This window comes from Mastigoproctus giganteus, chromosome 5 (genome assembly GCF_048544385.1).
Source record: "Mastigoproctus giganteus isolate SK-2022 chromosome 5, ASM4854438v1, whole genome shotgun sequence".
Taxonomy (NCBI): domain Eukaryota; kingdom Metazoa; phylum Arthropoda; class Arachnida; order Uropygi; family Thelyphonidae; genus Mastigoproctus; species Mastigoproctus giganteus.
In genome coordinates this window covers 210,044,506-210,065,416 of record NC_143579.1, presented here as the reverse complement: position 1 = coordinate 210,065,416, position 20,911 = coordinate 210,044,506, and the positions used below count along the sequence as shown (strand labels likewise).

Sequence of the window (20,911 nt, the reverse complement as noted above, 5' to 3'; positions counted from 1 at the left end):
AATAGCTTGCTGCACTCTTTTGAGTAAGATAAAATGGCTTATGTTTCACGATTAGTTAATAAATAAATACTTACTGCCATCAGCAGTGAGTCCTTCCAAAGGCACAGACCAATTACCACATCCAATAATACTGCAAGCTTGTACCTGTTAAGAAATTATTCCAGAATATTTAAGAAAATTATACATAAATATAATACAATAGTTTCAAAATTTATCCAGCATTTAATATCATTTTAACTTGAAAGTCGTAATTTAAAATTAAAATGTATTATTAAATTTGATGCAGTGCCTTTTATTAGTTAACTTACTTTGATAATTATAAATAAAAAATTAAATCAATCTGCATCCCTTGTCAATTCACTGCAGGATGGAGGCTGCCTTGACAAGTCATGTTGAGGGAATGGACCATAATCTGCCATGCTGATCCAGTGCGGGCTGGCAGATCGACCATAGAGTCAGGGGCTTGAACCCCAGTCTACTCAAAGAGCATGTGCTATATCATAACATAATTATTATGGGCACATACAAGAGCATACAGTTGTTGTACAAGTAGGGGCATAGCCTAATTATATAATTAACTTTGCTATGAAGTGCATCAATCTCATTTTGTGGACACATATCATCATGAGCTGCCTTGGTATTGCACTATGCAAAGAGTAAAGAGCAGCATATAATGCTCCCACTTATAATATTATGTGGGAAACTGCAATAAATGCTGAAAGTGTTGTCTTCTCAAATGTAAGCACAAATGAGACGACACATTTGATCTACCTAACTATCATTTGGCAAGATTTCTGGTTTTTTTTTATGAAATTCTGTGATCAGGCTGGAAAAAACGGTTAATAAAAATTGAAATACAGATCCAGTGGATTACAAGAAATTTTCACAACAATTATTTTCAATCAATTGTTCTTAGCTGTTTTTAATTTAACAGGATTTGTGAATTAACAAATCAGTTCTGTCCATAAGATGTGTATTTTTAAGAATTCATACAATGGTTTTAAGCCTCATGCAACGGTGTTACCCCACTTGGCCTAAAAGTATATGCTCTATGTCCCGCTTGCCCTAATACATTTCTTTTGTGCGTATGTAACCATATCCTAGTTTTTCGGAGTGATAAAAATGGACTTCAAAAATATATTTAAAAAATATATAACATCAAAATACAGTACAGTAATACATCAATACAGTAATAAAAAATTATTGTTTAGTTAAAAAACAATTTATTTTTCTTTATGTATTGATATCAAATAAAGACATAAATGAAAGTTTAAAATACAAATACAAATTATCCTAATAATTTAGGGAAAAGTAACCAACTGCTTGCAAAAATGTGTAAATTTATGTCCCCATTTTGTCTATCTGCTGCTAATTTTATTAATGCCCTTGTATTTATGGTATTTACGAGATGGAAGATTTCCAACTTTTATTAATTCTAGTATTCTCTTAAAGTTAGCTTGTTGTTTTTTTAAATGGGTAATCATCTTCCATATATTAATTTATTTAAGGCATAATGCCATCCTTCCACAGGATGATTTATTATCCGAGGACCAAAATTAGCATGATGATTCCACAATGATGGTGTAAAGTGAGGGTCCAATCCAATTTGTTTTGAAGTATTTTATAAGCTCTTCACACTTTTCATATGAAGGATATTCTAGCAGTGAGCTTTCTCAAATGAGTCCTTCCCAAGCTTCCTCTAGTTAATCCTAAAGAAACAAATGGCCATCCCACCGTTGACTTCACTAACTTTCTGACAATTTGTTCCTCGATGTATGCCAAATGAAATCCTACATAACTCCCTATAAAGGGTCATTAGAGTGAAAGGGATTGCAGATATGTAATTATATACTTGCTTAGGGCAACTGACAGTAGCACCCCCCCCTATCACTGGGATGCGATTAGAGCAGGTCACCATTATGGCAAGTGTTCATTAGGGCATGTGTGATTATGACAAGTCACCATTAGTGCATCTGAGATTAGGGTAAGACTAAACCCATGCAACCGACCAATGCAATTACTATTAGTCCAGGAACCCCCTCCCCCCATTTTTAGGAACTATAAAAACATATATACCAGGGCTCCATGCTACCTAAAATCAGGTTTTAATAAATAAATATTTTAATTATGTAAGAAATTAATATTCAAGTTTGTACAATATGCACAAGATCACCAATAAAAGTGTCTGCAATTCTGTACAGACACAATAGGAGGAAGTACTTGACGGGAGCTTTATCAATTAATCCAGCCTGGGAGAGACTGTGTTGGGCTCAGGGGATAAAATTTTTCACAGCATGGTTTGTTCTTGCTAACAGGAGGGACTGTTTTTACAGAGTTTGGCAAACTTAAACAATGGGTACAGGAATATTTGCTGATACTATCGGGCCAGTGTTATGTGGGTTGGACAGCTGCTAGCTTTTTGGGGGATGATACATAAACTAACAGCAGCCACAAGCAGAGATGAAAGTGATTTTTGCACTGTTTCTATTGGAACATGTAGCAGACTGAAAAGCAAGGTGTTGGAGATTACAATGCTGGCTGGGGGATCCCTGTGGGACAAGCAAATATATTGGGTTCTGTATGGGTTAATAAGAACAAAAACAGGTGCATATATATTTGCTTGTACACAATGCGAAGAGTATACTAAACAAATTTGATGAATATGAAGTATTGGTTAAGTCATTAAATGCAGACATTGTAAGCATATCGGAAACATATTGATATCAGAATAACATACCAATTTGTGGTATGCACTCAACATGGTGGACAATGAAAGTGACCTAGGGGGAATGCATAGTCCAACAGACATGAAGTTCTCTTATTACAACATTATTATATTCATTTAATTAATTAATTATAATTAATGAATTACTTATTAATTGTTTTTAATTACCTGAAAACTGTATGTTTCACCAGGTGCCAATGAAACAAAAATATACATGTGATTATTGCGTCCAGGTGGACCAACATCTAACGATTTTGACTCAGTCAAATTTCCATTGTGACTTAGATGTACAACATAGTGAGTAATATTAGCGCCATTATCATGGAGGGGTCGCCTCCAACCAAATAATAATGTTTCATTAGTAGAAGCTAAAACATGAACCCATGATATCATTGGAGGAACTGAAAGAGAAAAAAAAATTTTTTTAAATATTATTCATAAATTTACTCAAATTGATAATATACAAAAGGTAATCGGAGTAAACAGATTACTAGAACAAATAATTGCTAATTAAATGTGACATTTAATAGTTTTTTTCTGTCAAATAAGTTGGTTTTGTTCTTATACAGATGAAAACTTGTTCCCATACATATTTTATGTTGGAAATTTACCATTAAATATATAACTGTGCCTAATTTTTATTTTTATTGTTATTACACTGCACAGTTATGTTGCTCCTGGTCTTGCATATTATTTGGTACTTGACCCCAACTCAAGCCAGAGAGTGATTGATTCCTCGCTTTGTAGCATCAAAATAAATTCAGCACTAACTCTGAAAGTTTGCTGACATCAGTCAGAACAAGGCTGACAAGGTCCCAGAACTTTACAGGAGTCACAAATTACTCTCTGGGAAAAAAAAAAAAAAAATCCTTCGGTAGTACTAGGACCCTCAATCACCTCATAAACAGCAGGCAAGTTCGTTATGAATGTTGCTGGCTCTCGGGGATAATCATACTCCTTCCCTATTAAGATCTACCTTGGCATGGAAAGAGTGTGATTATCCCTAAGGGGCAGGTATGATTATCTAGTCTGTTGAATACTCATTTTCGTATATGCATAATCCAATCTGCATTATTCAAAAATGGCATGCTTTACCCATAAGATCACACACACACACAGTATGGTTGTATCATAATCTTATGTACTTCCTCACCAAATTTCATTGACTCGCATTAATTAATTTATAAACTATTTGCACTTCTGGTAAATGTAACTTAACTTTTAGACATAAGTTACACCAAATTCACTAATGCTTTCAAGAATAACAATCAAAACAAAATTGATATGTATTAAGTTTAGTTTTGAATTATCATGTTTAGATAAGACACTACAGGGAGGTCTTTTGAGGATTGTACTCGGATACAATGATGTTCATGCATCATAACCAGAATTTTGCACAATCAGCTCTGATGGAAGTGAAATGCATGCATAAAAAACTGTGATCAATGACACTTGATAGTCTCATGAAACATTACACTGCCAAGTGCATTGTCTTCTTTTAACTATAATTACAAATAAAAATGTTTAGTAAGTTATCTTCATAAAACTTTTATTTATAATTTATTTGCAACAAATTTGGAACGGGAGCTCCAAATTTGTTGCAATCTTTGAAACTGGGGAGGGGGTATGGAATCAAATGTGTCCCAAGGACCAATGAAATGCACAGGTGAAAATTTTGGTGTTGATTCAACTTTTCTTCTGTAACAACCCCCCCCCCCCCCCAAATGATAGGTTCCTGTAGGGGGAGGAACTGTCAAATCAGAATTTATGTTAAAACCTTTCCAGGGACTGAAAGAACATGCAAAAATCTAATGCTGATCTGACTTTTGCTTATCAGAGGCAGACTGGTCATAAGGCTTACTGGGGAAACCCCGTGGGCTGGAGGCCAGTGTGATTTTTAATATTACACTCTGACACATTCTATTTGTTTTCCCTGGTAAGAATTTTTGACCCAGTCCGCCTCTGATCGAGTGACGTACAAACAGCTGAAACATGTTTTCATTATGGACAGATAATATGAAATTCCCTCCCCCCCCAAAAAAAAAGCAAAAAAGAAGAAAAACTGCCGCATTGCTACTGGTCCGATTTTAATGAAATTTTGGGAGGCTCAACAAATCCTTTCAAAAAACACAAATATAAAATTTCATGAAAATCCGTCCACTGGGAATCCGTTGTTACATGCGAGCGGGCGAACGGACAACGGCATACTTTACACATACCTAAAATATCGAACGCTATACAAAAATAGGAGTCTGCGATGCCGAGTTTACAAAACATTCCGTCTCGCTTCCAGTTTTAGGATCGGTAGATGGAATGGAATAAACAATAAAATTAAGATACGATTGTCTATACATTTTAATATCAGATATAACAAAACAACAAAAATCGCACTTGTTTCAAAGTAAGGGTTCGGGTTACCGAAGGCATTGGTTCCTGACGCGTTCTACATACTGCTGTTACTGATTTTATTGGTTTCCTGTTTTCCCTCGTGTCCGACTTTCCCTAACTTAACTATCTTTATGAAACTGTTACGCCCAATTATCTTAGGAAAGTGGGTATCAGTTAACATCCCCCCCCCCCCACCAAATTTGCAGTTAAATGAAGGCAATGCTCTAAACCGCAGGGTTCTTGGAACTAATGGGAGCTTCCCCGCTTTCTGTAATTAATATTTAAAACTTCGTTTTTTGAGTGCATTTTTTTTATTATTTCCGTATGATTATTTCTAACAATAATTATAATAATAACAGCCATTAAAACTTAAGTATACAGAGTGTGCATAAAAGATGTAATTGATTTAATTCGGGGGCATTCGAAGAGGGAACGACCGTGGGATCAGACAGCCATGTTTTTTGTAACTATATTTGATGGCAAAGCAAGACAGAAAATGCAAACTTTTAACATGTTGCTGTAAATGGTGAATTTGGTGATTAAATGTTGCCTATTCTCCAACTACGGGACATCTCAAAGAAACACCCATCCTACCCAATCCGCTTAGATGCCATTTACAAATTTTACTCCTAGCACCCACCATCGGAGGCACAGCCGGGTAGACCCATGAGGAAAGATGCCTCTGTTTACTTGACAGCGCGGTATTTTGCCGTATTGCTGCCTCCCTGTCAAGCTAATACAGCAATACTAATTGATTAAATTATGCAGTTGACTGAAAAGTAATATTTCGTAAAATATCAAATATTGCTGATAGCAGTTTGCTGTGTGCGTATCGTGCTATAGATGCTGGCAAGCGATGCACTGCCAAGGACGCATTTACTGAGGTATTATTACTTAGCATTGGCAAAATGAGGCATCATCAGATATATATATATAAAAAAAAAAAAAAACTTGTCCACCTCATTCAACCAACCTAACAATTTGTCCAATCCAGCTTCAAATTTATTCAATGTACCGCAACACCAGATGGAAGTTTGTTCCAACAGGGATCACGTCAATTAGGTGCACGAGACAATTTCGCTGTATATGACCCAGGGGCTCACATCCAGGGTCCTGAGCTGGATATCATCATTCTTCTCTTTCTTGGTGATTTCCTTTTACTTACTTCTGACTCTCTCTCTCCCAGGGTAACTCAGAAATTTCTTTTGGCTGGTGCAGCATAAGCCTCAGGCTTCCTTGCACCATATGGCTAATAATAACAATTTTGTGAAAGACAACTGGTAGCTACGAGAAATGGGTGAATTCTTTGGGAGAATTCGGTGTATAGCAAAGCAAGACAGAAAAACAAACTTTTAACATGCTGCTGTAAATGGTGAATTTAGTGATCACGATACCATCTTGATATTTTATATTTTTGATGGAACGTACTATCCACCTTTATTTTTTAATGCAAATTCAATTTTATTTTCTTTCTTTAGACAGCAACCCCCCCAAAAAATAAAGTGGACCTTAATAACTTTGCCTTCCTGTAGTTTCTCAATTAATAAGTTTCTTCTAAATCCACCACTTTCTCCATTACAGTCTCCATCAGCCTCAAAAATAAAATAAAATACGAGCAACCCCCTCCCTCGTGTCAGTCAATAAATTTATTGCAACTTTCCAACTCTCATAAATCCATGTTGTTAGAATGGAGCAGGCTTCAGAGCTCTCAGTAAAGAAGGAGGAACCTACCTCTACTAACTTTCCTTTCCTATGTTTTTTGTGTAAATGAGTTTCATCTGTCTTCGAAACCCCAAACCAGTTCCTTTTACTAAAACAGCGTATGGCTTTAACAACTTCCATTGTGATAATCTTCATTTCTGTTCCTCTCGCCTGGTTTCTGAGCCCGTAATTTTTTTCTAGTTTCCCAACCGTCAACGAATTTATGCTACTGGAAAAGCATAGGATTCAACTGAGTAGGTAGGTTAAGAAAAAAAATGAATGTATAACCTTATCTGGATTAAAGGTGTTGTGAACGGAGTCATGCTGAAATAGGCACGTACTCGCTTTCCAACCTGCGTACGAGAATCCTTTCATACAAAATAAATGGATAAAAAATATATATTATTTTCTCTTTTCTAAATTTCTATATTCCTCCTTTCTAATTCGTCAAAATTTCTCTTCTTTCCTAAACCTTTTACATCACCGATTTCATTAATTTCTGATCTCTATGTGATACACCAAATTGCCATAGCCATCATTTGTCTTTCACCATATTATCACATACAGCAACATGGTATTCACCAATTGTCTCGTGCACCGAATTGTCGCATACAGCGAGTTGTCATGCACCTTACTGTCGTACAATGTCTTGCAAAGAACTGACGTGGACCCGTTCCAACAGTCAATCCATTTAAGGCCTTAAACACTTCAATAAGGTCTCCTTGCACGACTTGTTTCAACAATGCAATTTGCAGAACTCAACCATTTTTAATAAGGGTACCATTTCGTGCCCCTGACTAAACTGTCCCTCTTCTCTGCATGATTGTCTTTCATTCCAACAGATCCACTTTCTAAAATGAGACTTCAAAAACTATGCAGTACTCAAAGTTGCGCGATACAACAGGATCAATACCTCCTCCTCCCTACTGGCGAAATTTCTGTATATCACTGATATAACCAAGTGAGCTGTCCTAGCTATAGCCCCTTCAGCCCCCACTGGGAGTGTCCCTGCCACTAGGTCTTTATCACTCTCCACTACTTTGAGTGTGGTATTTCACCCAACTGATGTGTTATTCTGGAATTAATGGCGCCCAAATGTACCTTGCATTTATCTACGTTAAACCTCAATTGCCACTTTTCAGCTCATCTGTTTAATTTATTCGGGTCTTATTACGGTAGCATACTCTGATTGCACCACCAGCAAACTTAGACATTAAACTTCATACGGCTTTATCAATATTGTTAATAAATATAGAAAACAATTATGGGGCCCAGTGCTGAACCCTGGGCTACTTCACTAATAACATTAGTCCACGAAGAGCAGTTGTCGTTAATAGCCGCTCTGTGTCTCTTACTACCCTCCCTCTACCTCATAGCAGTAACTTGTCCCATATGCCACACTTCTCCAATGTATACAGCAATTCTTCACGCAGAAGTGTCAAGAGCTTCATTGACGTCCAAGTATACGATGTCAAAATTATTTTTTGCATCCAGTTCCTGTGTGATTACCTCACTGTAGCTAATCAGATTATTCGGAAACAAATCCCTTAACAAATCCGTGCTGTGATTGCCGTATTCTTGCGTCCCTGTCAAGATCATCCTGCATAACTTCTTTAACCACTGATTCCATTATTTTCTATAATACAGTAGTTAAGCTTACAAGTCTGTAATTACTCACTTCACCCTTTGATTCTCCCCCCCCCCTTTATGGAAAGGAGAAACATTTTCATATCTTCAGTCAAAAGGGACTCCCACGACTCCAAGGATGCGCTGATAATTACGGCTAAAGGTTCGATTACCTCTCTAGCTGTTTCGTTTAATATAATTAGATACATCCCATTAGCCCCTGATGATTTATTTACTTTCAGCTCCAATAACTATCATTAGTAGTTATTGAAGCTGAAATTACTATGAATAGTAATTTACTATTTACTAATAGCAATTACCATTAACCCAACGACTCCCGCACGGCTTATATAAAAATCACTCCCTATAAAAGCATATCTAAATTCAACATCGTTGTATCTAAGCAGTATCCAAAAACCTTCCTGTATAATCCTTTCAAGTTTTTTCCCCTGAGGGCAATGAGTTTTTAGTCTTTCTCTCTCTTTCCTATATATATATATATATATATTATTTTCGGTCCAGGACACCAGTGATCTTATTTTTAGGGTATATAAAATATATACACCAGGGCGCCTGACTATCTAAATCGGACAGTGTCTTGAAGTAATTCCAGAGCAGAACAGTTTTCACAATAACAAATAATAAAAGGGACACGTTATTCAATTCTCAGAGTCGCATTGTATATCCGGTGAGCATGGGCTTGGCACACCCAGGGTCCTGAGCTGGATATCATCATTCTTCTCTTTCTTGGTGATTCCTCTCTCTCTCTCTCTCTCTCTCTCTCTCTCTCTCTCTCTCTCTCTCTCTCTCTCTCAGGGTAAATCGGGAATTTGTTTTGGCTGATGCAGCATAAGCCTCAGGTTTCATTGCACCATATGACTAGTAATAATAATAATTACAGAGCGATCGAATAGCGGATGCAATGTTCATTAACTCTATTACCCAGATTTCTTTATTCACCCCTACATAAAATTTCCATTTCATGGATTGATGCATGATGAATAGCCGATATCAACCTAAAAAAAAGTAGACTCATTACGCCATTTTTTATGCTCACCCTGTACATATGAATTTAAAATTTATGGACCCTTAAAAATCCAGATCCTTGGCAGTTGCCTAAACCATCAACTAGCCCTACACATCAGGGGAACATAATGAAATCCTTATTCAATAAACACGAAGCTCGCTGTTCTGTTTTGTAGTCGAGTCCATTCGTTCTTGATAATGATTGTGGCTTCAAAACTGATACTTCACCAAGCCATTGTAAAGGAGTATTGGGATGTTGATGAATCAGCATCCCAATATCTCCTTTACAATGACTTAGAAATTGCTATTCCCTTACTTTTAACTTCCATCAGCGATTTTCTAACAGGGAGCAAATTGGTTCTTTGGGTAAGATTGCAACTCGAGCAACTTCGGTTTTACAACTGTAAGCATGTAACCCAAAAATACTGTTAGTGAGGTATAAAAGTACTACTGCACCTTGGCATTCACACAGAGGACTTTATTTTTACCATTTAATTGATATACAGTAGAACCCGGATAAGAAGTTTTTCAAGGGACTGGAGGTTTAGAACTTCTTAGTTGTTGTTATTTGGTTTTTAGGAGCATTAGCAACTAAGGTCATATTGCTCCGGGGATATGCGGTGGTCATTTCCTGACCTTTCCGCATCCTCCGTATTTGGTGGTCACGGGCTCGAAACCCGGTGGCAGAGTAAAATAAATAAATGGGAAACATTTTTAAACTTAGGATTTCTAATTGCTTGTCCATTAAACTCATTACCAAGTTGGAAAATGAGCTCCTTTGGAGTTTCAACATACCTTAAAAGGTCAGAATTACAATAAGACAGAGCAACAATCCACCAAGTAATTCAGAACAATTCACAACCATCAGAACTTAACGCGGTCTACGTATCCGATTATAGATATCGATTAAAACAATTGCAATATGTCACTTCCCCATTATATCAAAATGTTTTAAAGCTGAAAGCCTCAGACTGCCGAAAATTCAATAATCGAACAAGTTAGTGCCAAGCATTATTTCAGTTCGTAGTAAATCACCAAAGTACACTGGCGTTCAAAGAAAGTGCATCACATAGGAATTTCACATTTCTAACCCTTTTTCGTGATGGTATGTTACATTAATGACTAGGGTCACAAATAGAAATATAAACAAAAGATATTTATTAATAGTTAAGGCAAAGCTAAGTAATATTTGACAAGTGCTTTCAAAATATTCCAAAACGAGCATTTGCAACCTTTATACAACAGTTTTGGTAAACACGACAATTATGGCTGAAATGTTATCAGAAGCCCTCAATTTGCTTCAGTTTATCATTTTAAATGGAAAACAAAATGAAAAGTTCACCACGTGCAAACTAATATTTAGTTGAACCGCTTCTGGCCCTGATGACAACAGTACACCGTCGAGGCATTGACAAGATCAATTTCTGAAGATAATCAACTGATAGTTCGTAGTTCCAAACACGAATTATGACTTCCTGGAGTTCACGAAGGGTCTTTGGTTTCTTTCTGACAACTGCACGTTCCACACGATACCAACAGTTCTCTATAGGATTCAGGTCCGGGCTGTTTCCTGGCCAGGTAACAATTGTGTAATGGACCGTTCTTCCAACCATTTTCTCACCTGTAACAAATGTAAACACAATACTGTCGAACTTCTAATGCAGAAATGAAGCTAAAGTAATTACAGAAGTGTCTACTTACACTTTTCGCCCGATGACAAGGAGCAGACTCGTCCTGAAAGATGCAGTTAATTGGCAAGTTGAAATGGTCTCTAATGGTTGGCAGTAATTTGCCTTCCAATATAGGCCAGGTATACATTGGCATTTGCGGAACCTTTTATAAACTGCAGGTGACCTACTCCGCGATACGAAATGCACCAAGATATCGTTTGGCTGGTAGGGAATTGCACGGTAGACACCATACAGTCTGGATGGTATTCTTCACCACGTCTACGGCGAATCGTTTGTCTCCCATCAGAGCAATGAAAGTTGAATTTCTTCTCATCCGAGAAAATAACTGACTTCCACTGTTCGGGGGATCCATTTGACATGCTCCTTACACCAAATTAATCGGGCCTTTTTCATTTTTTGTGTGAGGAGGGGCTTCTTCTTAGGACGACGGGCTACAAGTAAATTTTTGAAGAGGCGTTCTTCTGCCTGTTACTGCACTTGCTACCGCGCCTGTATGTTCTTCCCATTCTCTTTTCAGCTTAGACGAAGAAACTTTAGTTTTTATGGCATAAGCGCTTCAAAACGTGGTCCGGTTTTGGCGTAGAGACTCGTTTGCTTTCGGTTTCTTTTTTTCCTATCAGCAGAACCACTATTCTTGAGTTTCGAAAGAAATCTACTCACTGTCGATTGATTACAAGACACTAGTGGAGTGGCATCCATAAGCTGCAAATGTCATGAACAAAGACCGTGACGATGCTACTGAAGGGCCGGCTGAGTGGAACTAGGCCATACGTTGAAAGATGTGGAGATATCTCAGTTAGGTATGCCCAGTGCGTCAGGTACCTTGGGTTGCACTTGGTGGAGCGTCTGTACCTAACAGATCATGCTAAATATCTCAGACAGAAGGTCAAACTTCTGTGCTAAGCTCTGTAGAGTAGTGCGGGTGAAATGGGGCATCAAACCCGTCTTTGTTCCAATACTGACTTACTCCTCCGGGGCTTGGTTTAGCAATGCAATCAACACACAGGTCAGGAAATACCTACCATCGGCGCAGAGATTTGCACTGCTAGGTGTGACTCAGCCTCTCGCACGGTTTACATTGAGGCTTTGCAGGTGTTTGCGGGGAAGCTTCCAGCTGACCTGCTTGTCATCCGAGCAGGACTAACATACTGTATGAAAAGAGTTATCTCCGCAGAAGTATTGGGTGCCAGGTGGGTGGGGCACCTGGAGGACCGCTGCACCATGGCTTGGAACGAAAGAGAATTATTGATGAATTGGTAGCCATCTGGCAGGACAGATGGATCCAGTCTGAAAAAGGTAGAGAGACAAATGTGTTTCTCCCAGATGTCACGATAGTGAACGTTAAGATAAAGCCATGGTTGCAGTTTGGTCTGCAGGTTTGCTTACTGGACATGGTCTAATATCCAGGGTTAGTCAGCTCGACTTGGCAAGGAGTGGTCTTTGTATGTGCGGAGAGATGGAGACAGGCCTTCATGTTGATCTTGAGTGCCATATTTACATGGAAATAAGAAACTCGCTAGAGGTAGCAACACTGGGGCTAAGCCAGGATACCTTTCAGTACCATTTTGAAAATAGAATGTTCTATACGTACTTTTGTGAGTTTATCGATAAAGTTTTTAGAAGAGCAGGTCTAATAGCTGGATAATAGAGAGACACCTCCAAGTGGTAGGGATGTAAATGTAGGGATGTGAATTGGACGCTCTGGGGTCATTTGGTTGACACTCCCTGCCTCTAGACTGTCATAGACCTGCCTTTATGTGCTCTTACTTACTGTTTAAAGTTCATGTTTATAAAATTAACATTCTAGTTGCTTTTAGAGCTTTTAAAGGCTATGGCCTAGGAGGTCCCCGCCAAATTCGAGTTTTCTTTACGTGAACATGATTACAAGACCCTCTATAAGCAATATGACGAGAAGAACATCCTTCCTCACGTAAAGCAATAGCATTCTTTCTTCGTGGTGTTAACTGCATGTAACTCGCCATCCTGACACAAGCAAGGAATGACTGCAACTCTTGCAGAGCGTGCTTATATAGCTGAAAGTAACAGCTGATGCAATATTACGTCATCACCTACGCGTGGCAATGTTATCTGATGCAATCTGTAAAAAATCTTGCCATATACTTACGTTATTCGTAAGGAATGACTGCAACTCTTGCAGAGCGTGCTTATATAGCTGAAAGTAACAGCTGATGCAATATTACGTCATCACCTACGCGTGTCAATGTTATCTGATGCAATCTGTAAAAAATCTTGCCATATACTTACGTTATTCGGACGACAATTATATTTTTTAAAGGGTGATGCACTTTCTTTGAACACCAGTGTATGTGAAATGGCATCGTTTGTTATATCTTATATTGTGACTGCCTTCACAACGAGCTGCCCCGATATTGAACTACCTCGAATAACCAACGCTTCGACAATCGATTCTCGAATAGGCAATACAGGAATTTTGCTAGTAGGGAAAAGGAGGTAATTATTCCTTTGTATAAGGCAATGGTCAGGCCACGCCTTGTGTACTGTTACAGGTCTGGAGGCCTCATTTTAGGAAGGATGTAGAGTTGCTTGAGAATACAGAGAAGGGCAACAAGATTGGTGAGGTGAAGGGTACCTCTTACCAAGAAAGGCTTAAGTTCTGCAAATTTCAGCGTCTGGAGACTAGGCACCTGCGAAGTGATCTGATTGAGGCGTATATGGCCTTGAATGGGCTGAGGAGGCTCAATTCTGGTGGGATTCTTCTGCTTGCTCAGATTACGAACCTGAGGGGACATAAATTCAATTGAAGAAAGACAGTTATAGAATAGATGTGTGGAAATTTGCCTTTAGCCAGCGGACAGTTTATTGCTGGAACAAACTTCCATCTGTCGTTGTGGAAGTTAATAGCTTAAATAAATTCAAGGAGGAATTGGACAAACTTTTAGAGGAAATGGATGTGTGAAATGGTGGGGTTTTCTTTTCTTTTTTTTTTTTTTTTGGGTGATGTTACATAAGTTTGCTTTCTTGCATCACATGCCTCCTCTACTACTTCTTCGCCAATGGATTTTCGGCGGTTACGACCATCCCACTCCCGCCGAGAATAAGTAACATTAGTCTTCTCCATTGGCGAAGCGTTGTTTATTGGAGGTAGTGCAATATCAGGGCTACTCGTTGTGATGGCATCCATAATATGAGATACATGAATATCAAAAACGATGCCATTTCACCTAATTCGGTGGTTTACTACGAACTAAAATGATGCTTGGCACTAACTTGTTCGCTTACCAAAATGTTTATATCGTTTAATATTTTTTAATATTAAAAATAAATAATTTCTATATTTAATAAAACATATTAAGTGGGAAAACGTCATTATAATAATACACTGTGTATCCATTATCACGAACGTTTTACCCGAGAAACTAGACGCAGGAAAATAATACATTATAACATATAGAGTTGAAATCGGGACTTAAGAAACCAAACCTAGTACAGAAAATTCTTATCTGGGTTCTACTGTACTTGTATTTCATCTAATACCCAAATCATTGATCCATGACAGATAATTTGAGAGCAGAACAGTTGTCACCTGAAAGCATATAGAGCTTTCGTGGGTAGCAAATAGTTATAATCAAAGGATGAAAAAAGGCCTGAGTTCGAATCCGGTGAATGACGCGAGGAATTTTTCACAATGTGGCTAAGTTATTCCGCGTCGGGCGAGGATCACATGGCTTTCCCTCCCGGAAACTTTTTCCTTTCCTTGTCCAGCAAACCAACCGAAGAATACACGAAGTTATAGGGAAAGCTAACAGACACCTCAAAGCCTTAGTTGCTTTGGTGCTTAACGCACACCTAACTTAAAGAATACAGAAGAGGATCTTTTAAAACTATTATTAATATTTCTGGCTTCCAACATATGACGCAATTTTTATCAGGACAATTGTTTTATTTTTCTAGGGGTATGTTTGGTTCTGTTTCTGAAGTATATAAACACAGTCAGCTTTCTCCGAATTCAAGTGATGCCCCCCCCCACAAAATTATATTTTGGCTGCTTCCTTATCATGACAAAGAACACGAACACTATTCACGTGACAAATGGGATGTCAAATACTGAAATTAAAGCGATAGCATCCGGGGCCACGGTAGCTTGTGGCAACGTTGCCAGCTTGCTGAATAGCTGATCGAGGTTCGATTCCAGCTGCTACCCTTATGGGAATTTTCTCAGGGGCATTCAGCATTGAGTTTGGCGATCTCAAACCGTGGGCGTGAGGTTTTTCACCGGGATTGACTCCGGTTTTCCCCTCAAAACAGACAAACCGCCCTTCGCGCGAGGGGTTCACGAAAATTTCATAGGGCTAGGGACGCGCGTATTTTACTCTTGAGGGAAGGGGGTTAGTGGGGCAGCCGCGCCATCATCATAAGGTGGGTTGTGGGTAGTCTATATAACAGACATGTTCTGCTCATTAAAAGAATGGATTTCAGCAACAGCTAAAATCAATCGATTAAAATGCGAATAATTATGCTGTTCAACAAAAATCAATTGCTGCAAAATATAAGTTCATTATAAAAAAAAAAAAAAGGTAGTTAATGCGCAGAGCATTTAATTTCAGGCGCTTTAGCAAACTTTAATAATTCACGATTTACAGCAAAAAGCACTATTTATGCGCGAACAGAAATTTTCGTTTCTGCGCATGTCAGCAAGCATAATATCCAGTGCTTCGGCTACAGTATATTCCAAAAAAAAAAAAAAATAATAATAATTGGTGTGATTTTAATGAAACATAGGATGGGTCGACAAATCATTCTTACAGAGCGAAATAAAAAAGTTCCTTAAAATCCATCCACCGGGAAGAGTTATTACATGCAGACGGACGGACAAAAAATCGGGCAGTTAATTGCACTGATAAGGTAAGTATGCTTTCTTTTATTTATTTTTGATGTGAAAACACCTAACAATGGAACTTAACGGAAATGTTATTGTCAAATATTTGTATTGTTGCAATCGTACTTTCTGCAGTAGTAACTGCAGGAAGCATGATTGTACCGATGTAGTCTCGATGTCACAATCATACTATTCCACAAATGTATTTCGCTAACCTTTTTCAAGCCAAGGATGTTTTCATATAAAACATCTTTTTATTTTTTTTTTTCATATAAAATATATATTTTTCATATATATATTCTTTTTTTTCATATAAAACAGGCTTTTTTTTTTTTCTGTTTGATTTCAGACATTTTTTTATTGTCTATTGTGCCTTTCTTAGCAGAAAAGCAATCAGAGATAAAAGGCGAGTTCTTTAAATGCAAGCTAGATCTTGCTTCATCATCATTTCACACGATTCTCACCAATCATACACGTTTTCCATTTTTCTGTTAATTAATTAACACGATTACTAATTAATATAGGCAACGGAATTTTATTAGCATCACTGCTAACAAGAAATGTTCGATAATTAATATTATGGCGTGACACAAAATTTTTAAACTTAATCCCTATTTGAACAAGGTTTTGTTGGCTTTAGGGTAGAATATTTCGGGAAGTAGTCTGTAAGCCAAAATGGCGTCATATAATTAATATGATCTCTGTGACCTTCACCTCAAGTCCAGAGAATATATCTTTAACAATACTTTCAGAAGCTTTTCTCAAACGGGGAATAATTAAGCAGAAAGAGGATATGTAGGCCCCTTAGAATATTTAAACTATATGAATAGCCAATCGTTTTCTAGACTTCCTAACTACAATTAGAATATCAGAACAACATTTGTTGCCCACCTTGAAGCTTTACAAGATGGGATTAAACCCTGCCATGTAACAACTCACTCTCAGAACGGATTTTTGTGAAATTTATATTTGGGCCTTTTAGAAAGATTTGTTGAGCATTCCAAATATCATTAAAATCGGACTAATAGCACTTCTTCAATTATTATTTCTTCGTTAGTCCGTCCGTCCGCATGTAATGACTTTCGCAGTGGATGGATTTTAAAGAAATTTTATATTTCACCCTGTAAGAAAGATTTGTCAACCCTTCCTATGTTTCATTAAAATCCCACCAATAGAATTCCAGCAATTATTATTATTGTATTTTTTTGGAATATATATCACATGGGATATTATGCTTGCATACATGCGCAGAAAAGATTTCTCTGTTCGCGCATAAATTGTGAATTAATCACGTTTCTAACACTGAAATTAAATTAATGACTGTCCGCAACCCACCTTATGATGGTGGCACGGCTGCCCCATAACCCCTTTCCCTCAAGAGTAAAGTTCGCAGCGAAAACGCTGCGAAGTTTAGTCTACACGCGTCCCTAGCCCTATGAAATTTTCGTGTACCCCCTCGTCGCGAAGGGCGGTTTGTCTGTTGTGAGGGGAAAACCGGAGTCAATCCCGGTGAAAAACCTCACGACCACGGTTTGAGACCGCCAAACTCAATACTGAATGCCTCTGAGAAAATTCTCATAAGGATAGCAGCTGGAATCGAACCTCGATCAGCTGTTCAGCAAGCCAGCAACGTTGCCACAAGACTACCGTGGTCCCGTATGCTATCGCTTTCATTTCAGTATTTGACATCACATTTGTCACCAGTCACGTGGGTAGTGTTCACGTGATTGCTAAACTTCCATGATTTTTTTTAATGAAATTTTATATCTGACTTTTTTTTTAGAACGATTTGTCGAGTTTTTCCAAATTTCATAAAAATGAGACCAGTAGAAATCTGGCAATTATTATTATAAAAAAAAGAGGAGAAAAGGTTTTATTTTTGTTATTAATTTTTAAATTTTTTTATTTTTATTTAAAAAAAAGTGGGAAGGGAGAATTTTTGCAAATACCTACTGTGATACGTATTTGGCTATTATGATAGTGCAACTGTGTTCACAGGCTGATTTGTCTGTTGTGCAGGCTGGTGAAAAAAAAAAAAAAAACGAATACTCATGGGGAAATCTTAATTCGTTCTCCTAAAATCTAATACGTTATTCCTCTAGTCAATGACAGGATTCAAACCCAAATTTTTGTTACAAATTTCAGAAAACTATTGGATAGCGCATCCATTTCAATGAAAAGTATTTTAACTACCTCCATCATGAGCCTGATGTAGGGTCCTCACCAGTTATTCAGGATGGAATAACTAGTGAGGACCCTACTCCCTTTACCTCAGATCGGCTAACTACAACCTCGATTGAAGAGACCTTCGCAAATTCCTCGTTTGTGACGGGACTTTAACTGAGAATTCTCCAACGAGTGACTGGCTAAAAGTTTAGCAATATCACTTTTCAAGTAAAACGAAAAGGCAGCTGAGATGAATCATTATTCCTAAATTCTCAAAGATTCTCTCTGGGGTAGCTAAAAAAACATACAGCAACACTTACCATCAGGAGGCATAGACACGTTATAATAATCCCAATCGCTACTCCCCGCTTCATTGACAGCAGAGAGACGGAAGCCATAAGTGATCCCTGGTAGTAAGTTGGCAACAGCATACATGGTCACGTTCGGCAGGAGAGGATCCTGGACTGCTGCCCAGTCCGAGTTCGCACTGATATTCTTCATATGCAATTCGAAGCGCTGAACGGGAAGGTTTCCGAGAAATGTCACACGCCAGTGTAAAAGGACGGTAGTGGAGTGCTCCACTTGTGGGGGATCAAAAGTCACAACAGGAGGCTCTGAAAATAAATAAAGAAATAAGTCTGACTATAAACATCACGTTTACCCAATAATAAACTGAAACTAATCAACAAAAAACATCTATCAAATATCTCTACAGTCTCAGTATGAAGCTAATTGTGAACTAACTGCTAATGGAACACTACTTAAAATTACAAGTATATGTCTACATCATTAATTTCTGGATGGCTGTTGTTTTAGGCGCATCAGCAACTTAGGCCATAATTGTGTATTATATGTAGAGGTGTGTACGTTTACGGTCCGATTTTCATGATGTGCGGGATGAAAATCCTGGTGAGGACCTTACTCCTGTATCTCAGATCGGCTAACTACAATCTCGACTGAAGAGACCTTCAGAAATTCCTCGTCTGTGACTGGACTTGAACTCAGACTTCTCCAACGAGTGACTGGCGAAACCATTACACTGTTACAGAAGACTTCTCGATAGCATGGTGATCAGTACCAAAGTTTATGGCATCTAACCCACAGGGATATAATCACTGTCTCCCCCACACCTGGTGGAAAATACCAAAGTTCGAATACCTTCACTGAAGCAAGAAATTTTTATGGACTTTTTCCACAATGTTGTTCAGTGTCAGTCTCAGGAGAGCGTTTCATGGTTTTTATCCGGAAAATTCCAGTTTTTCGTCCAGCAAATCAACTACAGAATACATGCAGCTTACAGACATAATATGCTGACGCCTCATAGCCTTACTTGCTTTGACGCTTCACGTCATTCACTCATTCTTTTTAAGGATCAATAGATTTATGGATCATTTTATAACGGGTACCATATATTCTATTAATATATTCTTAACTCGCCATAGGAGAGAAATATCTGCATCTGTTTCTGGTAAGTTCGACGCTTTATCTTTCGGGATCAGCTGATCAGCATTCATCTGAAAAAGGAAAACAGAGCAGATTTCTCTAAAGCGTGGTGCGCATCAAAGATTTTTTTTTTTTTTTTTTTTTTGGGTTGGGGTGGAGAAGGAAAGGCTAAGGATCAAAGCTGCTGCTTTGATCCAGAGAAAAATAGTTTATTATTATTTTTTTTGTTTTGATTGAGTCTCTTTGGAATTGGCTAAAGTTCGACAAACATCCCCTGGGTGGGTGGACCTGTTCATCATTACAGTTTTTCTATTGATGAATTCAATGATATCTTTTTTTTTTTTTTTCTGCTTTTCTACAACCTTCTAACAAATCTAGATACTTTTATTACGGCTGTTGCCAGGTAAAACGTACTTAGGGGCCTTAAACATTAAAAATTTAATCACATTCTGCTTGGAATTACAGAAAAATTATAATTAAAATATTCAAATTATTTAATTTATTATAAATGAAGAATCTAGCATTCGAATATTATATTGTACACATTCAAGCAATAAAAAAGCTATCATTTTTCTGTTAATTATTTTTCATTCTTACTTTCCCCTCCCCTCCCCTCCCCCAGTAACATTTCCGTTTATAAATTAGCAAAATATTTGATAATATTGCACTTATGTATTTAAATTACCCATAATTAGTCAGTACAAACGATTAAACAGAGCTTGAAAAAGCAAACTTCGAATGAGAAATTATCGATTTTAGTATAAAATTAATTTTCGAGAAAATTTAAAATTACATAAACTTACCGAAACGATAGAGAGAGTGAATTATTGAAAACATTTAGAGAGACAGAAAATTCTCAAAGCGACTATTTACGAAAGCGATAAACGGAAGTGCGTAAACCAACGCTCGTCTGTTCCATTGTCGTCTGCTGGTATAAAGTCGTTTTACCTGCTACATTAAACTTTGCATTTTTTGTTTTATTTTATTTTATTTTATTTTATTTTTTTTTGTCTTTCGTTTTGTTAAAGAGCAGATAATTAGTTAAATTGATGTTCGGGATAAAAAAAAAAGGGGGCGCTTTTTATCAATTTACAAATGACATCAATAGAGCGTTTTTGAATTTCCAAACGATTATTTCAAAGAAAAAAAGGTTTTATTCAGCCATCTGCAAAATGAAAATTAAGCGGTTTTTTTAAATATTAATTTAATATTTGTGATTAAATATTAAATACCGGCATGCGAACAGAATAGGCGTCGTTTAAACAGCTGTCATATTAAATATCGCAA

General features: G+C 37.5%; 1 protein-coding gene across 1 annotated transcript in view; it reads right to left on the bottom strand.

The window, feature by feature from the left end:
* Positions 1-20,911, bottom strand: part of LOC150086058 (tyrosine-protein phosphatase 69D-like) — a 495,496-nt gene that overhangs the window by 155,493 nt on the left and 319,092 nt on the right. Inside the window, exons 4-6 of the mRNA XM_090374352.1 lie at positions 18,502-18,795; positions 2,894-3,126; positions 75-144 (exon numbers count right to left, since the gene is read on the bottom strand). Of these exons, the coding sequence (XP_090230478.1) occupies positions 75-144; positions 2,894-3,126; positions 18,502-18,795 (597 nt within the window). The remainder of the gene's footprint in view (positions 1-74; positions 145-2,893; positions 3,127-18,501; positions 18,796-20,911) is intronic.